The sequence below is a fragment of the Camelina sativa genome, chromosome 9 (assembly GCF_030686135.1).
Source record: "Camelina sativa cultivar CO46 ecotype springtype chromosome 9, ASM3068613v1".
Taxonomy (NCBI): domain Eukaryota; kingdom Viridiplantae; phylum Streptophyta; class Magnoliopsida; order Brassicales; family Brassicaceae; genus Camelina; species Camelina sativa.
In genome coordinates this window covers 29135496-29162284 of record NC_141888.1, presented here as the reverse complement: position 1 = coordinate 29162284, position 26789 = coordinate 29135496, and the positions used below count along the sequence as shown (strand labels likewise).

At 35.3% G+C, this 26789-nt stretch overlaps 6 protein-coding genes, 1 long non-coding RNA gene and 2 pseudogenes across 10 annotated transcripts; 5 read left to right on the top strand and 4 right to left on the bottom strand.

Moving 5' to 3' along the window:
- Positions 1-197: 197 nt before the first annotated feature.
- On the top strand, positions 198-1994 carry LOC104715583 (uncharacterized; annotated as a pseudogene).
- A 1366-nt stretch (positions 1995-3360) lies between these two features.
- LOC147938944 (uncharacterized) lies at positions 3361-4470 on the top strand. Its single transcript, XR_015565361.1, has 4 exons — positions 3361-3717; positions 3807-3962; positions 4083-4177; positions 4271-4470. It is a non-coding gene; the product is annotated as an uncharacterized LOC147938944 (long non-coding RNA).
- A 2229-nt stretch (positions 4471-6699) lies between these two features.
- LOC104711795 (E3 ubiquitin-protein ligase PUB22) lies at positions 6700-8504 on the top strand. The gene has a single exon (XM_010428558.2). It carries the CDS (start codon positions 6945-6947, stop codon positions 8250-8252), a length of 1308 nt encoding a protein of 435 aa, XP_010426860.1. The 5' UTR covers positions 6700-6944; the 3' UTR covers positions 8253-8504.
- Positions 8505-12166: 3662 nt separating this feature from the next.
- On the bottom strand, positions 12167-13363 carry LOC104711794 (dof zinc finger protein DOF3.5 pseudogene; annotated as a pseudogene). The gene has a single exon (XR_015567350.1). The product of XR_015567350.1 is annotated as a dof zinc finger protein DOF3.5 pseudogene (transcript).
- A 598-nt stretch (positions 13364-13961) lies between these two features.
- Positions 13962-17592, bottom strand: LOC104711793 (lipase-like PAD4). Its single transcript, XM_010428556.3, has 2 exons — positions 17050-17592; positions 13962-15476 (listed from the first exon to the last, which is right to left on the bottom strand). Exons 1-2 carry the CDS (start codon positions 17341-17343, stop codon positions 14121-14123), a joined length of 1650 nt encoding a protein of 549 aa, XP_010426858.2. The 5' UTR covers positions 17344-17592; the 3' UTR covers positions 13962-14120.
- Positions 17593-19448: 1856 nt separating this feature from the next.
- LOC109126522 (outer envelope membrane protein 7) lies at positions 19449-19956 on the bottom strand. Its single transcript, XM_019230157.2, has one exon. The coding sequence runs from the start codon at positions 19828-19830 to the stop codon at positions 19624-19626; it is 207 nt and encodes a 68-aa protein (XP_019085702.1). The 5' UTR covers positions 19831-19956; the 3' UTR covers positions 19449-19623.
- A 921-nt stretch (positions 19957-20877) lies between these two features.
- LOC104711792 (syntaxin-122) lies at positions 20878-22457 on the top strand. Its single transcript, XM_010428555.3, has 2 exons — positions 20878-21586; positions 21795-22457. Exons 1-2 carry the CDS (start codon positions 21013-21015, stop codon positions 22247-22249), a joined length of 1029 nt encoding a protein of 342 aa, XP_010426857.1. The 5' UTR covers positions 20878-21012; the 3' UTR covers positions 22250-22457.
- Positions 22458-22609: 152 nt separating this feature from the next.
- Positions 22610-24981, top strand: LOC104711790 (uncharacterized). Of its 3 annotated transcripts, XM_010428552.3 has the most exons (12): positions 22611-22718; positions 22837-22857; positions 22966-23066; positions 23157-23214; positions 23297-23340; positions 23450-23530; positions 23641-23711; positions 23809-23919; positions 24020-24102; positions 24243-24459; positions 24550-24633; positions 24737-24981. In XM_010428552.3, exons 1-12 carry the CDS (start codon positions 22697-22699, stop codon positions 24804-24806), a joined length of 963 nt encoding a protein of 320 aa, XP_010426854.2. In that variant the 5' UTR covers positions 22611-22696; the 3' UTR covers positions 24807-24981. The 3 variants fall into 3 exon arrangements, with proteins under 3 accessions (XP_087320429.1, XP_010426854.2, XP_087320430.1); XM_087464303.1 differs by lacking the exon at positions 22837-22857 and having other exon boundaries at positions 22610-22737; XM_087464304.1 differs by lacking the exons at positions 22837-22857; positions 23297-23340 and having other exon boundaries at positions 22671-22737.
- On the bottom strand, positions 24816-26535 carry LOC104711791 (RNA-binding protein CP33, chloroplastic). The gene is made up of 4 exons (XM_010428553.3): positions 25845-26535; positions 25659-25760; positions 25274-25582; positions 24816-25181 (listed from the first exon to the last, which is right to left on the bottom strand). The coding sequence occupies exons 1-4, from the start codon at positions 26280-26282 to the stop codon at positions 25041-25043; spliced, it is 990 nt and encodes a 329-aa protein (XP_010426855.2). The 5' UTR covers positions 26283-26535; the 3' UTR covers positions 24816-25040.
- Between the last annotated feature and the right edge of the window lie 254 nt (positions 26536-26789).

Genomic DNA, 26789 nt, shown 5'->3' with positions numbered 1-26789 from the left:
TAAATTATTTTTTCTTTGCTCCTTTATAACTTTTTATCAACAGTTCGACACTTTTATTGTTTGGTTTATATTATTTCAGAACGATGAAACATTATAAGTGTATTTGAATTACTGTTTTTTATTGGCAGATATATGTTTAATCGATGGTTATGCTTTTTTTTTCTTTTGGCAAACACTGATGATTATGCTTTTATCGCATTCATTTAAATGCTTCAATTGATGTTTCCAGATATTTGTTGCGACAAAGATTGTCTTTTCGTGGTCACGATGAGTCAGAAGAATCTGCCAATAGAGGAAATTTCTTGCAACTCGTGAAATACACAGGAGAACAAAATGATGCTATAAGTAAGGTTATTTTGAATAATGCTCCAAAAAATAACCAGATGATTTCTCCAAAGATTCAGAAAGAGATCGTGAATTGTTTTGCAGAAGAAGTAGTGAAGTCAATTATTGAAGAAATTGATTATGGTGTGTTTGGTCTGTTAGTTGATGAGTCTGCAGATATATCTCACAAAGAACAAATGGCTGTTGTATTCCGATTTGTTGATAAGAGCGGAGCAGTGAAAGAAAGGTTTATTGGAGTTGTTCATGTAAAAGAAACGTCATCTGCATCTTTGAAGTCTGCTATTGATAATTTGTTTGCTAAATACGGGTTGAGCCTGAAAAGGCTGCGAGGGCAAGGCTATGATGGAGCAAGCAACATGAAGGGGGAATTTAATGGCTTGAGAGCATTGGTTGTTAGAGAAAATAATGCTGCGTATTATGTTCATTGCTTTGCTCATCAACTCCAGTTGGTGGTGGTTGCTATCGCTAAAAAACACTTTGAGGTTGGTGATTTTTTTGATATGATTTCTACATTATTGAATGTAGTTGGAGCTTCTTGCAAAAGGCAAGATATGATTCGAGAAAATTATCGAAGAAAAGTGCAGGAAGGAATTAGTAGAGGTGAGATTAACACTGGTACATGATTGAATCAAGAAATTTCGCTTCAAAGACCTGGAAATACTCGATGGGGTTCTCATCAGAAAACATTGGAACGATTAGTTGAGTTGTTTTCTACTATCATTGAGGTTCTTGAGTATATCCAAAATGAAGGCGTTGAAGACTCCAAAAAACGTCAAGCCTATGGTCTTCTCAAGTACTTTCACACTTTTGATTGTGTGTTCTACATGCAACTAATGCTACTTATTTTGGGATTAACTGAGAATTTGTCAATGGCTTTGCAAAGGAAAGATCAAGATATTTTGAATGCCATGTCATTGGTGGAATCTACTAAGGGAGAATTGCAAAAGCTTAGGGATAATGGATGGGATTCACTTATGAATAAAGTTTCATCTTTTTGCGAGAAACATAATGCTGAAATGCTTGTCATGGAAGACGTCTTTGTTGATCCAAGGAAACCAAGAAGGAAAACCTATATAACCAACTTGCATCATTATAAGGTTAACTGCTTCTACACTATTCTAGACTTACAGCTTTAGGAGTTCAATGATCGTTTTACGGAGGTAAACACTGATCTACTTATATGTATGGCTTCTTTAAGTCCTCTTGATTCATTTTGCGAGTTTGACAAGGAAAAGTTGGTGAAGTTGGTTAAGTTTTATCCAGATGACTTTAGTTATGGGGAGACTTTGTGTCTTGAGCAGCATCTTGATATCTACATTGACAATGTACGCAGAGATGAAAGATTTAAAAACTTGAAAAGTCTTGGAGATCTTTCTTGTTTAATGGTAAAAACCCAAAAGCATCTTGCACATCCTTTGGTTTACAGGCTTTTGAAGTTGGTCTTAACTTTACCAGTTGCAACAGCAAGTGTTGAGAGATGTTTTTCGGCAATGAAATTGGTGAAGACGACTACACGCAATAGAATTGGAGACCAGTTTCTAAGTGATTGTCTTGTTTGCTATATTGAAAAAAAGTTACTTGATTCTGTCACAAATGAAAAAGTGATAGAAAGGTTTCAGATGTTGAATGAGCGTAGGATAGTTTTATAAGATATTTGAGAGTTTTCATATGACAATTTTATATGTTATTTAAGATATTAATATTTAAATTTTTGTTATATATTTGCCCCCAGCGAATAAATTTTCTAGGTCCGCCACTGAGCTAGAAACAAATAATAACATAGGCAGAAGAGACCATGTAAAAAACAAATGGCTCAACCCAACAATCAAAGACTCTCGATCTTTACAAATTGATTTTTTCTCAAAAAAAAAAAGAGAATCAAAGATTCAAGAAGAACTTCATCATACACTTTCCATTCCTTACTTCTCTAAGAAAATTATAAACGTTACTACATAAACAATATTATGGTTTTATTAATCATATAATTAAGCTATAAAAACTCTTTTTTTTTTACTTCGTAATATATGCAAATTTTAATAGCGAAAACATTGGAACCGAAAGATGTTTTTTGGAAAACACAAAGTGGTACCTAGCACTAGCAAGTTGTTTTTGACAGAAACAAAACAGCCCACTTTTGTTAGTATTATTATTACTCCCTCCGATCCGAATTAAGTGTCGTTCTGGAGAAATTCTCGTAGATTAAGAAAGTGTTTGACTAATTTGACCTCAGAATTAAAACTAATTTACAATTTTTTTTATTTATCTTTTATTTAATAAATTAATTTGAGCTTTTTTTTTTTCTGTCACCACCTCCATCGAACTCCTTTTCTCATCCCCGGTTATCTTCGTTTTCTCCGATCACCTCTGTCACAAACTCAATTCCTCCAATTTTTTCCTTTAAAAAAAAATAAACTTCATCCATCGATTTCTTTCGCCCTCTGGATATGGAGAAACGAAGCTTCCTCTTTTCCTATCGCAAAATCAAAATCAAAATGTGGTGTGAAGCTTCCTCTTTTGTTTTGTAATTGACTTTTAGACGGTGAGCTTCTTCCCTCCGCCTCCTTTGATTTTCCAGCAAGCTCAACCAATGTTTTCCCATAGTTAGCTCTGAATTCTACTCCACCTTTTACTTCTGAAATTTTGTTCCTTTATCGTTAATTTTTTTTTTGTTTTTGCGAAATTTCAAGAGTGTTTCTGGTTAATGCAAGAAAGTTAGATTCGCAAGGCCATGTAAGTATATCAGATCTGCTTTCTTCTCTTTCAATCCATCTTATTTTATTGCTGGGTGTTGAGTTTTCTAGTGTTTCACACTAAAAGCATAAAGGCCATAGAGAGAGGAGTATTTGTTTTTTAAGATTTATTTGAGTAATGAGAAGTGAAACTCTCTGCAATTTCGTTTTTTTCCTAGTGGGTTCTTAGGGTTCTGCAAGTTAGGTCATAGTTTCAGCTGTTTGTTGTTGTTCTTGAAAGTTTTTGGATTGGTAAAGAGGGTTTTTTTTTTATATACTACAGGTTTTGAGGGAATTATGAGCAATGATGAGAAAAAGGAAAGAAAGTCTGATTTTGAGAACTCAGAAGATGAGAGGAGAACAAGATTCTGCTCTTTGAAAAAGAAAGAAATCAATGCCTCCACAAAGTTCAAGCATTCTCTCAAGAAGGAAAGAAGAAAAAGCGATGTTCGTGTCAGTTCTGTCTCCATCGAGGATGTTCGTGATGTAGAGGAGCTTCAGGCGGTTGATGAGTTTAGACAAGCTTTGGTGATGGAGGAGTTGCTTCCCCATAAACACGATGACTAAGCATCCATGGCTAGGCAGTATGTTAATTAAACTCATTTATTCTCCTAAGCTTGCATTCTGAGATCAAAGCCTTGTGGTATGTAGCTCTAAGTATATACTTTTTTCTTGTGTGCTGGTTTTCTTATTCATGTTGATCCTTTTCTCACTGAGTAACAAATTTTATAGGTGTGTGAGAGATCTCTTAAGAGCACTCAGAACGGTCCTAGTATGCCACTGGTTCAGAATTTTGTTAGAGCAGAGATGCTTCCCAGTGGGTACTTGATACGGCCTTGTGATGGTGGTGGCTCAATCATACACATAGTGGATCATATGGATTTGGAGGTAACAACCCTCTCTCTGCACCAATTCTAATGGATCAATCAGTATCTTGGAAATGTTAACCAAACTTTTTAGATATTTGGTCTGTTAAATGTTAACCAATTCATATGGATGCGTATTTAGCTGCAGCAGTTAAAGTGGGGCCTTGTAGTGCCTGAGTTGGAGGATTTGGAGGGCAAGTTATACTTCCACTTGCTCATACTATCGAGCATGAAGAGGTTAGTTCAAGTTTCTTCGATACCCTTAATTGTTTCTTCTACTATCTCCATAATTTAAGTTGAAGTAATGGTTGGTGTTGATTTCATTCTCAGTTCATGGAAGTCATCAAACTGGAAGGTCTTGGTCATTCCCCTGAAGATGCAATCGTTCCAAGATTTGTTATTTTCAGTTTTACTAGTAATTTGTGTTAATTTAGTTAAGGTTATATTAGTAATTTTATTAGTATTATCACATTGATAACAGAGAACGACACTTAGGCCTGATTGGTAACGGCTGTTACTTTTGGCTGTAAAGACTTTGACTTTAAAATTTTAGCTGTAGAGAATTTGGCTGTAGATGTTTTGACTGTAGAAACTTTAACTGTTAAAATCTGATTGTTTACCAACAACTTTTAAAGCTGTAGCTGTTATTTTTATTATTATTATTATAAGTATTAATAATAAATATATATTATGTCAGAAATTAATTTATATAACATTTTAATGACAAAATAAATTTTATTAATGATAAATTAAAATTTTAAAAAATATAAATCAATCAAATATGAAATTTTGTTTGTAAACTAATTAAAAACAAACAACTATAAGAATAATTTTCGGTAACAATACAGTTCAACAATAAATTAAAAGATAGTAATAATACAATAGTCAATATAAAATTTCGCTAACAATATTCTGATTTTTCTTTTGTTTTTGGTGATTGATTCTTGATTATACTAGCAAATATCAATAGTGTCTTTTAATTGTTTTGAATGTTTTTTTTCTATTGGGTAGTTATATGAGCAGTCAAAAATCTATTAACCACTAATCAATGCATTGTTTGAATGTTATTCTCTTATTAATGATGAATTTCATAAACTCTTTTATAGTATTATTAGTGATGATGATGAAAAAATAAAATTTATTATTGAAATGGATCTTAAAAGAAAGAGAAAAAAATGAGAATAATTAATTTATAAAAATAAAATATGTAAAATATTTATATATACTTTTGAAGAGCTTTTAAATATAAAAAGATGAAAAAAAGAATGCTTTAAAAATTGTTTTGTTTTAAAGCATGAATTTGACGCTTAAAAAAAAAGAGAAAAACAAGGAAGAGAAATAAAAAAGTGACTTTTAAAACTTTTAAAAAATTAAAAGGCAAAAAAGCCTGATTGGCAAAAAAATGGCTGTCATGACTTTAAAATTTTTTAAAGTCTTAAAAGTAGGCTCAATCAGGGCCTTAATAAGAAAATAAAAATTACTCCTAAAACGACACTTAATTCGGATCGGAGGGAGTATTATTTTTTTGTTATTTTCTTACGAAAAAATTTGATACTATATGCTTTTACCACTAACATATCTCAACAAGTTGTGAATATCCCTAAAAGCATTATGTAAAATCTACTGTGCCTAGCTAGAGCAACTTGAAACCTGAATCCGCATTCATAACATTAATAATAAGTTTTGTGAGAAATATCTGATATATATATATATATACATATAAGGCAGTATATATTTTTTGGTAAACAGAGAAATTTCTAATACATTATGGTTTACCCAAGTGAGTTTCGAATTAGTACGTAGCAATTTATATAATCTTCTAAAAGTTAACATTATTTAGGACATTGACGTTTAGTTTGATTCTCGTTTTGAAGGGACGTCGACTTTTTGGATATGGGATCACATGCCACTGGTTTAAAGAATACCGAAACTTCATCAAGATTTTTTTTTAAAAAAGCCGCATATGGTTTAGGTATTTGCCACCAGGTAGGCATATGTCAAATATCCATTGGCACTAATATCAAAAAAAAGCCAACGTACATACAATGTATGGAATTAAAAGGAAAATTAACTGAAAGTACCAATATCCAAAATATTGTGAAAGGAAGCGCCTAGACAAAAAGTAGAGCATAACAAGGGAGTATGGGGGTCCAAAAGGTGTCATAAAAGTTGCAGCCCAAAACAATGTACAAATCCAACAACGGACCGTTAATGGCACTTTAGGTTTTGTCGGCACCAAAACAATAATCTTACTTCTGTTGACAAAAAAAAAAAAAAACCCAAAAATCTTCATGCATCTACCTTTCGGTTGATAACAGTAATGTTTACTATAGTTTGAAAATAAGCCTGCCAATTTTAGTTTTCATTTTGCCTTTCGGAAAAATTGAAGACATAATATAAAAAAAGTCAATGGGGGATGGCAAAAAAAGTGGAGGAATCAGCAATTAAGGCATGTGAGTAAAAAGAGACACAAAGCAGACAACCTATTTGTGTTCAACACCGCCACAACCAATCCCCAATGACTTCGTTACTATTTACACTTTCTTCGCCGTAATCGCATCTCTTTTGACAAGTCAACACTCTTCATACGTCTCACTTTTCCTATACAACTTGATTATTTAGTTTTTTTTTTTCGTTACACCACCCAATAAGAAAAAAAAAAAAAAAAAAAGTCAAATCTCTCTCTATGCGTTCCTCGTTCGTTCTATAAAAGCATACAAAAATAATAAATAGCGACAGCTATCCAAAAAGAGTTTAACAATACTTGTATTTTCCGTGTTTTGACTTTTGTAATTATTCTGAATATTTTCCTCTACTCCTTTATATTTAAAGTCCCAACCCTTCATCTCTCTTCTTGCTAACGTATTAAAACCAATCCACATATCTCTTAAATCTCAGCTACTACACATTATAAGAAAAGTTTCATTTCTTTGAGATTCATTCGTCGATATCTATTCATCAAGTTTATACTTCTCTAATTTTCTCATATTTTTCGGCGTGTCAAATGGATCAAGAGATAGAGATTCCTTCCTTCTTTCTCTGCCCGATATCTCTAGATATCATGAAGGATCCGGTGATAGTTTCCACCGGAATAACATACGACAGAGACAGCATCGAGAAATGGCTATTCTCTGGTAAGAAAAACACATGTCCGGTAACCAAACAAGTCATTACCGAATCCGATCTCACCCCAAACCACACTCTTCGCCGTCTGATCCAGTCTTGGTGTACGCTCAACGCATCATACGGTATCGAGAGGATCCCAACTCCAAAACCTCCGATCTGTAAAGCCGAGATCGAAAAGCTCATCAAAGATTCATCATCTTCGCATCAAAACCAAGTCAAATGCCTCAAACGACTACGTCAAATAGTATCGGAGAATACTACGAACAAGCGGTGCTTAGAAGCCGCAGAAGTTCCGGAGTTCTTGGCAAATATCGTAAGCAACTCCGTAGATACTTACAACTCTCCTTCTTCTTCGCTTTCTTCTTCCAACCTCAACGACATGTGCCAGTCAAACATGTTGGAAAATAGATTTGATTCTTCAAGAAGCTTGATGGACGAAGCCCTAAGCTTACTCTACCACCTAGAAACGTCAGAGACAGCCCTCAAGAGTCTTTTAAACAACAAGAAAGGAACAAATCTTGTGAAAACGTTGACCAAGATTATGCAACGTGGGATATACGAGTCAAGAGCCTACGCCGCTTTGCTTCTCAAGAAGATCCTTGAAGTTGCGGATCCAATGCAGATAATATTGTTGGAGCGAGAGCTTTTTGCTGAGGTCCTTCAGATCTTGCATGACCAGATCTCTCACAAGGCCACGAGATCAGCAATGCAGATTTTGGTGATCATATGTCCATGGGGAAGGAATAGACACAAGGCCGTGGAAGCTGGAGTGATCTCAATGATAATCGAGCTTTTAATGGATGAGACTTTCTCATCTGAGAGAAGAAATTTAGAGATGGCCATGGTGGTTCTTGATATGTTATGTCAGTGTGCAGAGGGGAGATCTGAGTTCTTGAATCACGGTGCGGCTATTGCCCTTGTGTCTAAGAAGATATTGAGGGTCTCACAAATAACTAGCGAAAGGGCGGTCAGGGTTTTGCTTTCGGTTGGGAGGTTCTGTGCAACACCGTCTTTGTTGCAGGAGATGTTGCAACTTGGAGTTGTAGCTAAACTGTGTTTAGTGCTTCAAGTTAGTTGCGGTAACAAGACTAAAGAAAAGGCGAAGGAATTGCTTAAGCTTCACGCTAGGGTTTGGAGGGAATCACCTTGTGTTCCAAGAAATTTGTATGATTCGTATCCTGCTTGAACAGCCAGATAGAACCACATATATGTTTGATTAATTCTCATCAGATACAAACAGTTCTTTGGGAGTTCTTCTTCGCATAAGTTCATTTAAAAACAAAGAAGAGTGGTTTATTTTTGTTCAAACTCAGATTTTCTTTTGTTTTGGTTATATCTGTCCAGTGTTCATCATCATATAGATAAGAGTGAATACTTTTCATGAAATTACAAGAAATTAACTGCAAAGAAATAAATTGATTCACATGTTACATGGCTATTTTCCCCCACTTGCTTTCATTAGTGTTAAAGGCTCCTTATTTGTATTCTTTTTGTTCATTTCCACACTAATTATAGAAAACATCTCTTTCAACTTCTCATTTTTATTGAGTGGATAAACCTAAAAGTTTACATCATAGATCTGCGTAAACCATTACTTTTAGAGATTTGTATACGTCATGTGTAACGTTTCTGACCATTTAATTGATGTCCGCGGAAGTAACATTGCGGATTTTGTGTCGGTACGTTTCTACATCGCTAATTCCACTATTGGCCTATGGGTTCCATTATCGATCTCGGCCACATGTGTCGTATTTTCATTCGACGACTATCTTTTTCTTAATTAAGATTTGTTTTCTGATTCCAAAAATCATTCATATGTGCTTTTTGCATGCACTCGTCATGAATACTGAAATCATTTTATTTTTCAGACCATTCATGCAGTTAAAATTTTTAATCTATATTCCCTTACCCTGAAATGTACATTCTAACGATCTATAGACATTTCATTATCGGTAGATCAAATGGAAAGAGAGCTGAAACGTAGATACAAACTGAAGATTTGTTAAAAAAATAAGCTTCGCATTCAGAATTTTCTGTTTTTGGAGACCAGTATATATAGGAATCCAAAGCACGTTATTGCAATATAATATAGGAAGAATCTCTGTATCTATACACCTTGGTTATAGCAATAAGGGAACAAGGCATTGGTGTGAACATGAGTACAGTGTCGTTTTACGTGGAAAAATGTTAAATAATTATTTTTTTGGGCTATAAGTTCAATATAAATTTCTTAAAAATCACCCATATAAAGTTTATTTTGATTACATTAGATTTTACTCTCCCAACAGTGGTTTTTTTTTGGCTCCATATTCTTTTACTTTATCGTAGTTAAAGTCTACAGGCGTTTCGTAGTTAAAGTCTTAAAAGATCAAACTGGAACATAGCAATTTATGATTTGATGCCTCTTTCTACTTATTGTAAATCATTTAACCACCAGAAAAATATGACCCGATTGGGAAAAAGTAAGACAACAGCAGCTGAGTATTGACCGTCATTCTCACTTTATTTGGCTATATCAGGGACTTGTATATATTTTAAAGAATACTTCTTCTTAGTTGTACATATAATAAATGTCATGAAATTAAAAGTCAGATCTTACGATACGAGCAACCATGTCGCAATGTAAATAAGAGTTAAAAACTACGAAGTTGGTCCTGCGGTGCCTCGACCACCACTTGCACTTGTAGTTAAAACGGTATGGAGAGAATAATATCCACGGTTGACAAATACTATTTCATTTTAAAATTTTGAAAAATAGACGCGCGTGGCGTACACCGATAGATACGCTTATATCTTTGAACTTTGATGGTGTACGTAGTAGGTTCACATTTAACGACTAGTGTATAAGTATATGGTTAAGAAAACTTCTAATTTAATGAATTCCATTTTATGTAATGTTCAAATGTACAAGGACGTTAAGTCGACACGAAGACTCGGATTACATGGCGGTTGTTAACGATTGACGCGGTCCCCTTGTTGTTCTTTTTGTAAAGCTTAATTTTGACAAAGTTTTAGAGATATTCGTTTTCTTTGTTATAAATTAATTTAGAATAGAATTTGTTTTTATTTTAAAGCGTTTTAGATTTTACTTGATATGTAGTTGACTTGGAACAATCACCAACCGAAAACCCACATTGCGTGAAAAATAAAACAAAAAAGTTTTAAAGAATTGTCGCTACATTTTTTTTCTTACACCTTTCCTTAATCTTATGTTTCTATGAACCTTTACGACCATTGGATGGAATCAGTAACCAAGAAAATACTTCCCTTTCGACAATTCTAAAGGCTATGTAGCACTGTTGTAAAAGACCGTTAAGGCTAATTTCACGAGCATACTAATGCGGATGCTCCGATAATAAGAGAGAACACACACACACACACTCTTAAAGCATCTCTAAAAAGGATTTGGTTTCGGTTTGCTCTCTTCACTTGCAATAATCTTATAAAGAGAACTAGTCTGCAAACTCAATCAGATTCCACTCTATAATTTTGAAAAAAGGATTTGATATTTTTCAAGTCAGAAAACCTTAACTTGAAGACATCGGTTAAGCATTTTTTTTACAGATTTACTTATATAGGTTTGCATAAAACCAATTAAGATAAGCCCTTGGTCTGTCATTGATCAATCCCTGTATCGAGAGAGAATGCAGGATATGTTGCAAAACCAATCACAAGCATAATATATACAAATTAAACCTAAGGTATATTTCTCTGTGAATTTTTTCCGTTAACCTTAAAACTACCCTCAGAAGCATAATATATACAAATTAAACCTAAGGTATATTTCTCGGAATTTCCTTTACTTCTGATACTCACTTCCACGTTAATACGTTATCTCTATAGATTTGATAAAACTCAACACAATTTTTTTTAATTATTAAACTGATTTACATATATATATATATATATATATATATTTTTTTTTTTTAATTATAGTATGGGAATCTACATTTTCGGTTACGTACTTACTAAGCTATTTATATACTCCTACAAAGAACTCATCTTCACCTTGGCAGCAGGCTTGACAAATGACAAGGCAATAGTATTTAATTATTTCATTTTATTGAAGAAAATTTAAATGCACAACTGTTTTTTTTTTTGACATCAAATCACAACTGTTTTCTATAGTAATAAGAGTTTACTAATTTCTTGGATCAAGTGGAGATGTATGGGGAACGTGTGTGACGCGCGAAGCTCGATGATAAACAACTTTCCAAGTTAACTTCTTTGCCTACTGCTGAACACAACTTTCGTAATTACCGCCATTCTAGTTCACCAAATCTGTGTATTCTAGTCCTTTTTCTCGTTAGACAATAGTATAATTCTTTTTGTAGGTTTCCTAACTCTCTGACCAAAAAAAGATTTCCTAATATATACATATATAATTGAATATATAATACCTACTATGTAATTAAGTTTTTGAGAAAATTAGACACAATTACTACTATTTATATACCTCTAACAGTTGTAAATATGAATGGGAAGATGAGGGTTCTACAAATGTAGACGGACTAATCCTTGATAAAAGTACGAGTTAGATGGCCTCACTTGTAATCAATCCTTAAAAAAAAAAAAAAAAAAAAAAAAATCTTGAAATGTAGCCCAAATGTTAAGAATATCTGATTAGCGACCAGTTGCTTTGTGTTTTTTTTTCTTTCATTATCAATATGTAAACATATATATCTGTAATGGTCAATATTATTTCTATATGTACATATGTATGTGTTCGTACGTGTAGTTTTTTATATGTAGAAAGGAGTTGAACGAGAAGTAGGAACAAATATGCTCTTTCTCTGACACTCCCTTTTTGGAGAAGGATCTACAACACACATAGGCCAGAGATACTTAACAAGCTCACACACGTGCAATCGTGATACACGTGCGTCTCACTTTCAGTGAATTGCAAGTTCAAGTAATTAACAAGCAAATCTCAATCGGATCCAAAGACAAGGACCTCCACGTGAGATTCTTGGGGAAATCTTGAAAACGACTAATTATAGCATCATATAGGTCGAGTATAACCAAAATAATTATATAGCTTATGTGTATACATATTATTATTACCCCTTAAATTTGTACTCAAATGATCGACTCTTTTAGTTACATAAAATGATCCATAAGATTTCATTTAATTGTGTATATCATATGTATGTATAATAGGTACAATAATACAACTTCATATATTTATATATGCATATATATATAAGGATCATCCATCGGCTGAGAAATCAAAAGGGCTCCAACTTCCGAACAATAGGTTGGTGGAATCATTGGATTCATCAGCGAAATGAACCACCGGTTCATGCACAGTCTGAGCCGAAGGCACACCAACCTCTACTTGGTTATGACCAATCAACAAAGCATCAGACCAAACACCATTAGTGTCTAAAGAGAGAAGCTCTTCACCAGGAAACGGAGGCAAGCCATTATAACCACATTCCTCCACAATGTGTTCAACCTGATTATTATAATGATGATGAGCATCATTGATGTCCATACTCCATGAAGGGTCCATCGAAGTTCCGGTGGGATTATCGACAAGAAAATCCGTAGTGACTACTGTGGCTAAATCGCAGTTTTCTTGTAGTATAGATTCGTCAGGTTTTGGATTCAAGAAATTGGCGTAAACAAGAGCAAGATCGATGCTTGATGAACCACCACCTGAGCTGCCAGAGTTAGAGGTTAGGCCGGTTTTAGTGTTGTTACCAGAGGAGGATTTGGGGCGGCGGGATTTGCGACATCCACCCCCTACAGGAACATTGCGGAGGGAGCCACCTTTAGTCCAATATCTTCGGCACCCTTTGCAGAAGTAGCGAGGCTGAGTGAGGCTATAGTTGTTGTAGTAACAGAACTTTGTGTTGGATGATCCACATCTTGGACAACTGGGAGTTATCTCAGCGTTTGCGTTTGCGTTTGGCCGCCATATGAACGATGACGTCATGACCTCTGTTCTCTCCATATCTCTCTCTTCCACTCTCCCTCTCTCACAAGGAGAATGTGTTATATACGCATGCATGAATGTGTGTGTGTGTGAGTTTGTGCATGTGGAGAGGGTGTAACACGTGGAGGCTGAAGAGTGGAGGAAGTGTGGGGAGCAAATGCCTCGTAAGGGTGCACTCACTGTTGCTTCTTGGGGGAGACAGGGTTAAGGGTTTTGAATCTTTGATAAAATATTTAAATACCAGTATATGTTTTTGCATAATAAGATATGAATAAGAAAATGGTTAATTAATAGATCGTCTTGGAGATTGTTTCGAAGCGAACTAAGCCTATGGCCTCTTTGAAGAGATGGGTTATTTGGAGTACATTGAGCTATTTGTACGGCTTAGTTAATGGAGACTGCACGATTACTATGTGTCTTCTATTTTGTCGACTTCTAAAATATGTTTATTAAATAGAATGTAAAATCACTTTAATAAAGTAAAATATTATATCAAATATGGTAGGAACGAATACTAACGAGTACTATGAAACATATTTGAAATTCACATGATGAAGATTTAGTCAAAGCCGTTAAGGATCAGAACTTGTAAGTAGACAGATCATATATCGTCGTGTGGTAAGGTATGCGTAACGATCTGTGAATAGAAAGAAGCTAAGAAACGAGGATGTGAAACAGGAAAGCACAAGTTTTGAAGAACAAGGGCTGTCTCTATTTGTATACTTTGACTTGTATTAACTTCACTAATTACCCACAAAAGAAGGGAGCTTGGAAAGGAAAATCTGAATGGGGAAAAGAGCTTCTTGGATCATGTGAACAATGAGGATCTCCAAGAATCCCATGTAGGTCTTACGTTTTTTTTTTCTATCTATTCTATAAAAAAATATCATAAAAGTTTGCTTACTATCGATCATACAACATGTTGGTTTTACATCAGTATCCAGTAACTTTACATTAATAGAAACTCTTGCAAAAACTTATTGAACATTAATGATAATACATGATTTTGAAGATATAACATAAATCAGAAAGTCTTACACGAAATGAAGAACAACAGTACTAATAAAGTTTGTTATTATAGCATATCAAACATTAGATACATTATTAATCCTACTAAGTCTCCATTGCGTCATCTTCATCAACAACCATCTCAATTCCATTTCCATAACCCATTTTCGACCTGAACTCTCTTAGATTCTCCACCCAGACAATGTAACTCGAGTTCTTCGCCAAAACATCCAAAGAAACCTCCTTATTTCTCTTCAGTTTGTCGGCATAACTCTCAAATGGAACAATCTTTTCCCGTAGCAAAGATTGCCTCTGAGCCTCACTACTCTCTCTTCTCACCTCATCCAACCACTCTTTTGCTTCCTCAAGCTTAGCCCAAAAGCAAGTATCTTGCGTAGTGCTAGTGTATCTGCTTCTCACACACTTCTCAGGCTCTCCAGCTCTTTTCCACCACTTATCAATCACCACATACCTTTTTGGTCTATTCCCTTCATCCAAGTAATGCCCACCGCTCTTTATATCTCTATTTTTGTAGAAATTTGCGATGTCGAGTGGCTCAGCTAAGAGTTGATAAAATTGAGATGCGTAAATCCACTTCTTCCCTAGATGAAAATCAAAAGGCAACTCGTTCGTCTCCACCATTTCAAGCACTCTGTCCCAAAACATAGCTAGTCTTTTGCGACTCATGTTCACCTTAAAGTCTCTTTTCAACGAATAACGTTTAAAGAAATCGTAGTAACCGAGCTGCTCCTCTGAAGCGTCGCAACGATCTTTGTACCATTGAATCTCGAGTCTTGCTGGCAAGACACTAGCAAGCTCATTAGCTAACTCAGCCGACCTCAGAATCGGAGCTCGACCAATTCTTGTAGCTCTTTCTATATATTCCTTGACTAATACACCACTTTGGTCATCATTAGAGAATCCTAGAGCTTCAACGGCTAACGCAACTCCAGCTTCATAGCTATTTTCGGATATATTCCCACCAAGAAAGTTTCTAGATTTAAGAAACATGTGAGAGAGAGTGGACACATAGTGTCCATACCTCTGTTGTTCCTCGGCGTTTAGAGTTCCCGCGGCGTTTAGAGTTCCCGCGGCGTTAAGCATTAGAAACATCCGACGAACAGAATCAGCATTGTCTAGGCAGATACCTCCATTGTCAGTACAGAAGAGATAGGTTCCAAAGGGCCAGAATTGTTCATTGCTGCTCCTAGGAACGCGGTCGTGGATGGAGACCACGTGAGAGAAGTTGTGTGCTAAACGTGAACATGAGATTGATGTAGAGAGAGATTGGTTTCCAAGCAAAGGAGAGCCAAAGGTGATACAGAGGAGGCGGAATGACGGCTGAGAAGGTTGTGAGAGAAGCCAAAGTGCGGTGAGAGCGGCTAATGCACCGCCGGTTGAATGGCCGGTTATCACCACCAGCTTTTTTCCTACCAATGCCGATTCCAATCCTTGTTTGATCTATACGTTAATTCAATTGATATTGTGGTAAGTTAGTTGATTAATCAAGATTACAACTACAATACTAATTATAGCCAACTCCAGCTTATAAAATCAGATCACATATAAGATTATTTAGAGATTAATTTGCCAATTTAGCATTTTTCCAACTTATATTATAAACGAACAAACTCCCAATATGATAAGATAAGTTCTTCTCATGAATACAATTGGAATTTGTTTATTTAGTTATATTCTTAGAGACAAAACAAAAGGTAAAAGTATTGGATGTAAAAGGAAAAAACAAAATGATGCTGACACATAGTCATGGACTCATGGGTTTATAAAAAATTTGAGCGCACATTAAAGAACCTGGCGAGGTGTGTTTAGCACATAAAGCTACCATTAATTACTTTAAAGTCACTTGGGACTTGGGAGGATAGACGTGGGTGACAAACCAAAATTCTCAAATCTCAACTTGACTTGCTTAAATATGATATCCGAGGTCATGACAATGTCATAATATTATGATAGACCATATCCAATAGATTTTCTTATTTTTATCACTAAAATAGATGAACTCTATAAGAGAGGTGAACTTTACTTCAAATTATTTCTATTCTCACTTTTTGTACATATAAAGAAATTTTATGTTTTGTATAAATAGAAAAAAATATAACAATCTCTATTTTAGAGACAAGAATAGATGTGAGTTGAATAAATTTGTCTCAAAAATATTATATTTAGAGGTAAATATAGAGATGGATTAGACCATCTCCACTGGGAAATTCTAAATACTCGTATTAAAAAAAAAAAAAAAAGAGACAGAAGAGAAAAGAAAGACGATCGATATTTCTGGAAGAAAGTTGAAAAACGATTCTCACAACAAATGAGATAGATATCATTTATTCTATGGAATATATATTAAAAAAATTATATAAAAAATATTTATAAAAAAAATATTTATTTTTTTATTTTTTTGAGAAATGTTCACCGTTACTCCAGCAAAGATGCCCTTAGAAATGCCCTAAGCTATGTGATATTTAAACGACTAATCTTTTTAGGATTTCTTATAAGAAAAATCATTTATTTATCTATCTAAGTTTTTCTTGCTTATCCTATTTGCCTATTGTCTAATGGCAATGGGGGTTGGTGGTGATAATGATACTTAATTTTAAAGAGGTATTATTTTAATACAAATGTATATATATTCCTTAATAGTTAATACTTAATACTTAATTTACACACAAAAAAACACTTGTCAGGATTATACGCGAAAAGAAAAATGATGATATGGTCCACCATGTAGCCCATATGTAAATTTAACTGTCGAAGAAAATTAAGTTTTTTTTTTCTCACAAATCCAAACAAATAACTATCTGATGTAAATATGTAATTTAGTTAGTTAGTTCTGTTTTTTTTTTTCGTTCTCCCTTTGTAATAGAATTTGTAACAGTAGCATTTATAGTAATTTGATTTCTATGTGAACTCATTAGTGAAATCCAAGTGTCTTGAAGATAATAAGTAAAAAACAATAAATTTTTAAAATCGGGTAAAATTTGTATAAAAGAAAGAAAGAAAGAAGAAAACAAACCTTTAATTGACAGAAGAGGTTGAGCATGGCCGCGTCAACCATAGGCGGAGGCTCCTCATCAGAGGCTAAGCCAGAGAAAAGCCCATCTCCGGCGACTTTCAAACCCACAAGATTCCCCAACTGAGTCACCGGCACCGCAGGCACAGCAACATACGTGATTCTGTCTATGTCCTGAATCTTTATATTCCCCTCGCAATTCGCGGCGTTGCAAAAGCTCCAAGAATCGGTAAACAACGGAGTTGACATCATGAAAGATGCTTGTAACTCACTCGTCTCGAATCGACATTCGTCCATGATCGGATTCGAGTAGAGAGTGTTGCAAGAGAGATGATCGTTTCTTATGGGATTGTTTACATCAGATTTCTAAAAAAAGTCTTTCAAATATATTAACTTTCGTGGCTCTTTCCTATGTATTTTCTTGGTGGTGTGGTCTTTGCTCTGCCTCTGTCGTCGTCTCTCAAAGTCTCTTCTTTAACATTTCTTTTCGTTGTGAAATTGTACTGTTGATTTATTTATTTATAATAATAATAAATAAATGTGGTAGGTCCATTTTAGTTTTTTTTTAATCATTGTTTGAGCACTGGCTAGAGGAAGAGGACAAAAAGTATACTAGAAAATGCGAATCAAAGCATTATCCTATGTAAAAGCTGAATGGTTCAGACTTAAGCATAGATTAACAAAAAAAGTGGAAAAATAATTCCAACTTTTTTATATGGAGTAAATTTGTGGTAAGAGACTTATCCCTTTCATGGAAACTTACAGATAAATCAGAGTATGACCGAGGCATTGAAGTCTTTTATTTTTGGCGTAACATGTTTGAGTCATTCAATCTGGCCCATGTTAATCTTCTTAGAGTCACTGTGACTTGACTCTTGAGCAGATTTTTGAGTTGTGGTCTCCCTTTACAGATTTTTATCCTACTTGGTATGATTTTAGTAGTTTACTGCATCAAAATGCTATATTTCATTTATAAATAGAAAAAAAAAAAGAAAACAGTGACATGTCCATCTCATCTTTTAGTCACTGTTTGGGATTTATGTGTAGAAAAGCTAGAGTATGAAATGGGGCGATTATTATTATTATTATCAAACAATGGTTTGAGGCATAATTAAAAAATAAAAGGGTTAGTTGAGTCATTGGAAGATAAACCTGATGATTAAGACTTAAAGCATGTATTGAAAACTCTTGCAATTACAGATGATAACGATGAGATCATCTGAATCCTTGATGTCAAGGAAAATTTCAAATCTGATATTGATCACTGAAGAATATAATCATCATACTTCAAACAGTGAGAAGTCTGTGTGTTCTAACTTCTAAGTAAGTATCCATTGAGAGAGGTGTTTAGTTTAAGCCGTCGTCTCTCAATGTATGAAAAAAAAAACAGTGAAAGCTCCTTCAGTGTCTTTTTATCATTTGTTTGAACTCGGTGTAGAGCAAAGACAATACAAAATGCAAATCAAAGCTTTTTACGAGAACATATACATCTATGTTAACTACAAAGGTGTTAAGACAAACAAACATAGTTATCTTGTTTTGTTTTGTACCAAAAAGATGTCTTCTTATCATTGTTTGAACTCGGTGTAGATCAGATACATTACAAAATGTAGATCATAGCTTTTCACGAGAACAGAGACATCTATGTTAACTACAAAGGTGTTAAGACAAACATAGATAGTTATTTTTGTTTTCTTTTGTACCAAAATGATGTCTTCTTATCATTGTTTGAGCTCGGTGTAAATCAGATACATTACAAAATGCAAAACCATAGCTTCCACGAGAACATAGACATCTATGTTAACTACAATGGTGTTAGGACAAACAAACATAATTATTTTTGTTTTCTTTTGTACCAAAATGATGTCTTCTTATCATTGTTTGAGCTCGGTGTAGATCAGATACATTACAAAATGTAGATCATAGATTTTCACGAGAACATAGATATCTCTGTTAACTACAAAGGTGTTAGGACAAAACGTAATAGTTTTTTTTTTTTTGTTTTGTTTAGTAACAAAAGATGTAACTCAATCAATCTGACACATCTATCTTATATGTCTTACAAAATTAAAAAATCCCCATGACTTTTGAAGTTATGGTCGTCTCCCTCTGCATATATCTTATATGGTTACCATGTAAAACCAATCTTGTAATTGTCAGGTTTACCATCTTGAAGCATTGGTTAGATTAAGGCTTCTCGATATGAACTTAAAACAATCATAGATTCAAGATTATAGCAAAAATGAGTAAAGAAAACGAGTCAGTTCATGGTAATTGGATTCATAGTCTCGTCTTCTATCTTGACGGTTCTGACTCTGACCTTGAAACTAGATACAAACAGTTTCTAAAAGGTGTAACAGAACATATATTAAGTATTTGTTAGAGATTAAGGCTTCTTGTTATGCAATTGAACAATCATAGATTCAAGATTATAGCAGAAATTTCCAAAAAAAAAAACATTAGGACAATAGAGTAACGCAACTGTTTTTGATTTTTTTTGGTACATACTAAACCAAAAGATTCATCAATACACGAAACAGATATAGATTGAAATCAGCAAAGCCAAAAACCCTAATTTTACAAACCCTCGTCGGACGGGGTCTTAGTAGTAGCGGCGGCGGCGTCGGATTCGAAGTCATCCGGGTCTTTGGATGGGTCAGATTGGTCAATGGAGGAGCGGAATTTGTCGAGGAAAGGCTTGAAAGCGATCTCTATGGCTAACCACCCGAACGCTAACGCTGCTACCACCACAGTCGCCTGTTTCGCTCCCGATGTTTTCCCCATCGCTGCTTCGTCACTCGTCGTCGTCTCTTTCGCGTGTCGGTCGAATCGACCGTATAAGGTTACATGATGGGCTTTAAGGAGATTATAATGGGCCAATTTGGACTTCTTAATAAGAATGAAAACGCAATTTTAGATTGTGTTAGTCGCCGCTACTCGCTACCTCACCATTATTAATAGAGTTCAAAATTTGCATTATATTATATGGTAGATGATACAAATTTTTATCAATTCTACTTAAATAGGTATGTTTGAGTTCAGTTTTACCTGTTTACTTTAACTTTTTCCAACCTTTAAAGTTTCAACTACTGTATATACTTCATAGAAAAAATGGAGAAAAGATAAAGAAATTAAGAAACTACCAAATGGATGGACAAAAAAGACTATAATTATCCAATCAATTCACCACAAGAAACATGTCATTAACTAATGTATTAGCATTATAAATTAACAAATGGACATCGACGAATTCAAACATCCGTCTTAATTGTCTTCGGCGACTATTACTACTAATCTGAATTTCTAATATCTTCGACTTTGCCTTAATTTTCAATATATACATCACATTCATAGCTTTATCCTGGAAAGTTCTGGTCCGGTTTAAGTTCAGCTATTCAATTAAGCTAACCAAACTGTTTGGTTTAAACAATCCCAAACCCACCAACTAAGAATTTGCAGCAACAACAACATCAAAGAACTAGGGTACGAGCCGTTTTTCCGGGTACCCATTATTTAAGGGTCGAGTATAAGTAAATTTTTTCTGTTACCCGTTAGGATCGGGACGAGTTAAGGGTCTGAGAAAATTTAAGGGTACCCGTCCCGTGCCCAGCACTATCAAGAACTGTATTTTATTGTGAGACTAGGTCGTGAAATTTGACCGAGTCAGCACACATTAAAATTTCTGGTACCCGACGTGGTTTAGTTAAACCAACTAAATGGTTTAGTTAAATGGATTCGTTATAAAGAAACGTGTTTCGGTTCAATCACAAGAAAAAACCCGGTTAGGTAAACTTTATTGACAAAAGCAGCAACCCCTAATTTCAAAACCGCGTTTTCAATCGGACTTTTCTAAACATGTTCGGTAATAAACCCTATATAACACGTAACAAACAAGATTTTGATCAAAGATCTTTCTTTTTTCTCAACTCCTTTTGAATTTTCCTTAACCTAAGATCTTCTTTAGCCATGAACGATCTTCTCTCCCGCTCGTTCAAAAGTTCCGTCGCCAACGATTCATCGCCGCCGCACTCACACAGCATCGAGATGCCAAAGACGAAAAACTCCGCCGGCGGAACCGGTCACGGTGGGAACAATCTCGACAAGTTCTACCACGACGTAGAGGAAGTAAACGAGGACCTCAAAGAGCTCGATCGTCTCTGTCACAACCTCCGATCGAGCCACGAGCAGAGCAAGACGCTTCATAACGCTAAGGCCGTGAAGGAGTTAAAGGGGAAGATGGACGCTGACGTGTCTGCTGCGCTTAAGACTGCGACGCGCGTGAAAGGGAACCTCGAGGCTTTGGATCGGGCTAATGAAGTGAACCGGGGTTTACCGGAGTGTGGACCGGGTTCGTCGTCTGACCGGCAAAGGACTTCGGTGGTTAACGGGTTGAGGAAGAAGCTTAAAGATGCTATGGAAAATTTTAATCGAGTGAGAGAGACGATCTCGACTGAGTACAGAGAGACTATTATGAGAATGTACTTCACCGTCACCGGAGAAAATCCCGACGAAGCTACCGTCGATCGCCTCATCTCCACAGGTAATAATTTCTATAAAAAAATATTTTTTGTTTAATTTCAAATTTTAAATTCTAAACGTTAAAGAGCACGAATATAGCGCAAGTTGTTAATTTATCTTGATATTGTTATTTTTTTGAGGTTTAGTCTCTTATAATTATTGCGATTATTTTGGTTAATTTATATTTCATGATATTGATGAGATAAATTGTGTAATAAAAAAAATTGTAGGAGAGAGTGAAACATTTTTGCAAAAAGCGATACAAGAACAAGGTCGTGGTAGGATTTTGGACACTATCAACGAGATACAAGAGAGGCATGACGCGGTGAAAGACATTGAGAAGAGCTTGAACGAGTTGCACCAGGTGTTTCTCGACATGGCTGTGTTGGTTGTTCACCAGGGTGAACAGCTCGATGATATTGAAGGGAATGTCAAACGAGCTAACTCGCTTGTTAGGTCCGGTGCTGACAAGCTTGTCAAGGCACGGTTTTATCAGAAGAATACGCGCAAGTGGACTTGCTGTGCCATTTTGCTTTTGATTATGATTGTGGTTCTAGTTGTGGTGTTTACTGTTAGGCCTTGGGAGAGTGATGGTGGGGGTGGTGGAGGTTCGCCTCGTCAAGCTACTCCGGTTCAAGCTCTGCCACCGCCACCTCCGTCTGTGAACCGGCGGCTACTTCGCTAAATCTTTTTTATGAGCTATATAGGTTCTCTCGGTCTATGCATTGGCCTATCTATGTTTTGACTTTTGAGATTGTTTTTTCTTTCTAATTTTATTATCTTTTGAAATGTTTTTTTTTTTTTGGTTAAACTTTGTATATAATGCGATCAGGACATTTTTTTTTTTTTTTTTAATTACGAAAGACAATAATGAAATTTTCTGTTAATGCCAATTGGCTCTTTTGAGCTAATTTATTGTTGTCAAAAAAAAAAAAAAAAAAAAAAATTTCTATTAATGTCATTATGATCATTCACATTCCACAATCAGCTAAAGTTTAATTTGACCGTGCTTATATCAAGCAAAATTGACTTAAACAAATGGGCCGCAGGACAAGCCCATTAGTAATACAAGAATTAAAAAAAAAGGCTGTGCTGTGTTGCGTTGTGCCATTGTCTCTCTTTCTCTTTCGCAATGGCGTCGTTGAAGATGATAGGCAAGTCAAAACTCGGGAAGCACTTCATCGTTTGATTCTCTTCTTTCTAATGTAGGAAGATTCTGTTGTAACTTATCTTTTGTTTCTTTGTCGTTCTGATGTGTTTGTGTAAGATCAGACATAGCCGTTAACTTCACAGGTTAGTTGAGGCATTTCCACAAACACTTTGTGATCATAATCTTCTCTTATCAAATTATAGTACTGAACAATATGATTTTATTATTTTTTTGGGGTCTAATTGAAATAGATGGGATGTTCAAGGGACTTTACCATGGCAAGAACTGTCATGTTCCGGATATTGCCACTGTCTTGAACCGGGCTTGGTCTGCTGGAGTCGATAGAATCATAGTTGAGTCACTCTCATTGATCTCTTTTGTGTTTGAATGATTTAGTAATGGTAGTATTCAGTAATTACATATTCCAATTTCTCTTGAATAGGTGACTGGTGGGTCACTGGAAGAATCAAGGGAAGCTCTTGCAATTGCAGAAACTGATGGTTTGTTTGTTTTTTTTTTTTGTTTCTCTCAGAAAGTTTTAGTCTTTTAGAAGATTATGATTGTGGATGTACATTTTTGCAGGTAGGCTGTTTTGCACTGTTGGTGTTCATCCAACTAGATGCAATGTCAGTTTCTTTTGTTGTTGTTGTTTTTAAAACTCAAAAGAGTTTCTTGTAATCTAAACTCGAGTCTTCTGTTTGGTTCTTCATTGTCATCCTTTTGTTTGTCCATCAGGAGTTTGAAGAGAGCGGTGATCCAGAAAAGCATTACCAGGATCTTTTTTCATTAGCCAAAGAAGGGATGCAAAAAGGGAAGGTGCTACTTCTTCTAATCTTAGTAGATACTTCAAATAGATTAGGTTTCATATCGCTATCGTAAACCATTAACATTTAACAGAACACTCTTGTTCTTTATGATTAATTTAGGTGGTAGCAATTGGTGAATGTGGATTAGATTATGATAGGCTTCAGTTCTGCCCTGTTGATATACAGAAGAAGTGAGTTTGATCATCAAAATTGTATCTATCGCATATTTGATTGTTTTCTTTTCTTTCTCTATTTACAAAATATTCAATGTTTTCTTCGTTGAGAAAGGTATTTTGAGAAGCAATTTGAACTAGCATATGCTACAAAGTTACCAATGTTCCTACACATGCGAGCAGCTGCTGAAGATTTCTGTGAAATTGTTGAGAGAAACAAAGACAGGTGAACTCGCCAGGCTAATGTTTTCACGAGTTGGGTTTAGATAACCTTCCTGGATTGCATTTTTTAGTCATCTTAATCTATAGTCCATGATTTACTATAGGTTCAGTGGAGGAGTTGCACATTCATTTACTGGTAGTGCACTGGACCGCGACAAGCTTCTTTCTTTCGATCAAATGTACCTTGGTAATGACTTCCACCATTTTCCATTAAAAACTATGCCTTTTAGGCTTAAGCTCTTCTTGGCTTTTAAAGGACCACATTTGTTCAGAATATCTGAATTACTGTTCTGGTCTTCTGTTTTGCTGATGTGATTCTATTGGCAGGTGTGAACGGGTGCTCGTTGAAAACAGCTGAGAATCTTGATGTAATGAAAGGAATACCAGTAGAGAGGATGATGATCGAAACAGACTCTCCATATTGTGAGATCAAAAACACACACGCCGGAATGAAGTTTGTAAAATCGACTTGGCCTTCCAAGAAGAAAGAGAAGTATGATCAAGAATCCCTTGTCAAAGGCCGTAACGAGCCTTGTTTAGTTCGGTGAGTGAAGCTTTGAAAAAACCCTTGCCAAATCTTTAAAATATTATTCAGTCTCTGGCACACTTCTTAGACACTCATTTTCATCTCCAGGCAAGTTCTTGAGGTAGTGGCTGGCTATAAAGGACTTGGTGATATAAGTCAAGTTAGCTCAACCTTGTACCACAACACTTGCAGGCATGTTCTCTCTATTTCAGTTTCACATGATTTGGTCACAGAGAATGAAGAACTGTTCTTATGTAAATGGTTTTGTCCTGATGGCTTGTCAATATTTCTGCAGGGTCTTCTTCCCTCAGGATTTGGATGCTGCTGCAGATGCTATACTTTCCGGGAACAACGAGACTGACTAGCAGTATTCATGACAGAAATTTGAAGTTTACTGGAATCAAGATATGTCGTTACATTACACTATTTATGGATTTAAACGCATTACAACAAATGGTCTCTTGTTTTCTATCTCATATATTGTCTTCTTCTTAGTAGAACACAACAATACATTTATAAAAAGACAACAAAATTTTCGCTTTTGGACCTCCTGCTGATCAGTCTGAAACTTATCCGGAATCTATTGTGCTGTTGCTTCTTCATGTACTGACGTTTGTAAGCACCTCACTACTCTCTAGACTGGCCTCTTCAGTTACTCCTTCTTCTACAGTAGGAGGAGACACAGTGGGCTTCTGTCTCTCTGAAGCCAAATTTAGCCTCAGCGCTCGTCCTTCAACTTCCTAAAAAACCAAACCAAAACCAAAAATACTAGTGAGCCTCAAACCCAAATCACCCAACCAACCAAACAAGGAAGGAGAAGAAGAAGCCTTACAACTCCATTCATGGTAGCCAAAGCAGACTGAACATCTTCCCCTGACTCAAAAGAGATGAAACCAAATCCTCGAGACCTCCCAGTGTTTCTTTCATAGATAACTTTAGCACCAAGCACACCAGGTTGATCACCAAACGCATCTTTAAGACCCTGTGAAGTTAAGTTCCAGCCAAGGTTTCCTGCATAGATCTTGTGAGGACTATCTACATAACTCCGGTTATTATCACGGATTTTGGTTCTCATTACTTCTCTCTCTCCACCTCTTGGCACCTCCGGGAAGTTTACTTTCACCGTTCTACCACCAATTTGCTACAAACATACACAAGAGATCAGAAACATTCTTCAGAAGCTGAACCATCTTTGATCAAAAATTATGAGAACTTACAGAAGTGTTAAACATCTGAATAGCTTCTTTAGCTTCTTCAATGGTTCCCATTGTTACAAATCCAAATCCTCTGCTTCTATCAGTGACTTTATCATAAACAATCTGTGCAACAAAGAACACAATCTTTTTAGCTTAACTTAACTCTCTCCAAATCAAATCGATACTTTGATAAAAATCTCATGAAACCTGAACATCGACGACATTGCCAGCTTCTCCAAAAATCTGAGAGAGCTCAGAGGAAGTGATTGTGTAAGGTAAGTTCCCAACGTAAAGCCTTCCTTCTTCAACACTCGCTTCCGTGGTCTGTTTCTCATCTGCGTCTTCTTCGTCCTCTACTTCTTCTTCTCCTTCATCTTCTACGTCGTCGTCGTCTTCTTCTAGTGAAGCTTCGATTTCGCTCTCGGCTGAGTTAGCTTCGGTATCGGCGGTGCAGAAGAAGCGGTGGCGACGGGTATTCGAATGGAGGATTAGCCGATTAGGGAAATTAGCAACGAGTTTGAAGGATTTAGGTGTGAAGCGATAAAAGAGTCGGAGATTGGAGTGGGAGGTGAATAACGGGTTAAAGGAAGAGGCGGTGGCTGCGGCGGATACAGCCACGGCGGAGGAACAATAAGCTGATATCATTTTTCAAAAGGGGTTTGTGAGACTTCGCGAGGAGAAAGAGAGAGTGGATAAGATATATTTTATTTATTATCAACGATTTTTTCGAAATTATTTTCCTATAAATTTACTATTAATATTTTTTTTTTGGGTAAAACTAAAAATTAATAGAGTTACTTTAAAGAGAAATTCCTTTAGATACCACTAAAATTTTTTTAAAGTTTTTTTTTTCTAAAATTACCACAAACACAAAATTTAATTTTTAAGGATGTAGAATATTTTTTTAGGTTTGGGTTGACATGTTTAGTTTTAGGGTATAGTTTTTAGGGGTATGGTTTAGTATTTAGAATTTATAAATTAGTTTTTAATATTAAAACTTTAGTTTTATTATGTGGTATTTTTAGAAAAAAAAATATTTTAATGGTATTTTTGGGAAAAAACTAAATTGTGGTATTTTTAGGAAAAAACTAAATTGTGGTATTTTTGAAACAAAAATTTATTTTAGTGGTATTTATGACAATTGCTCTACTT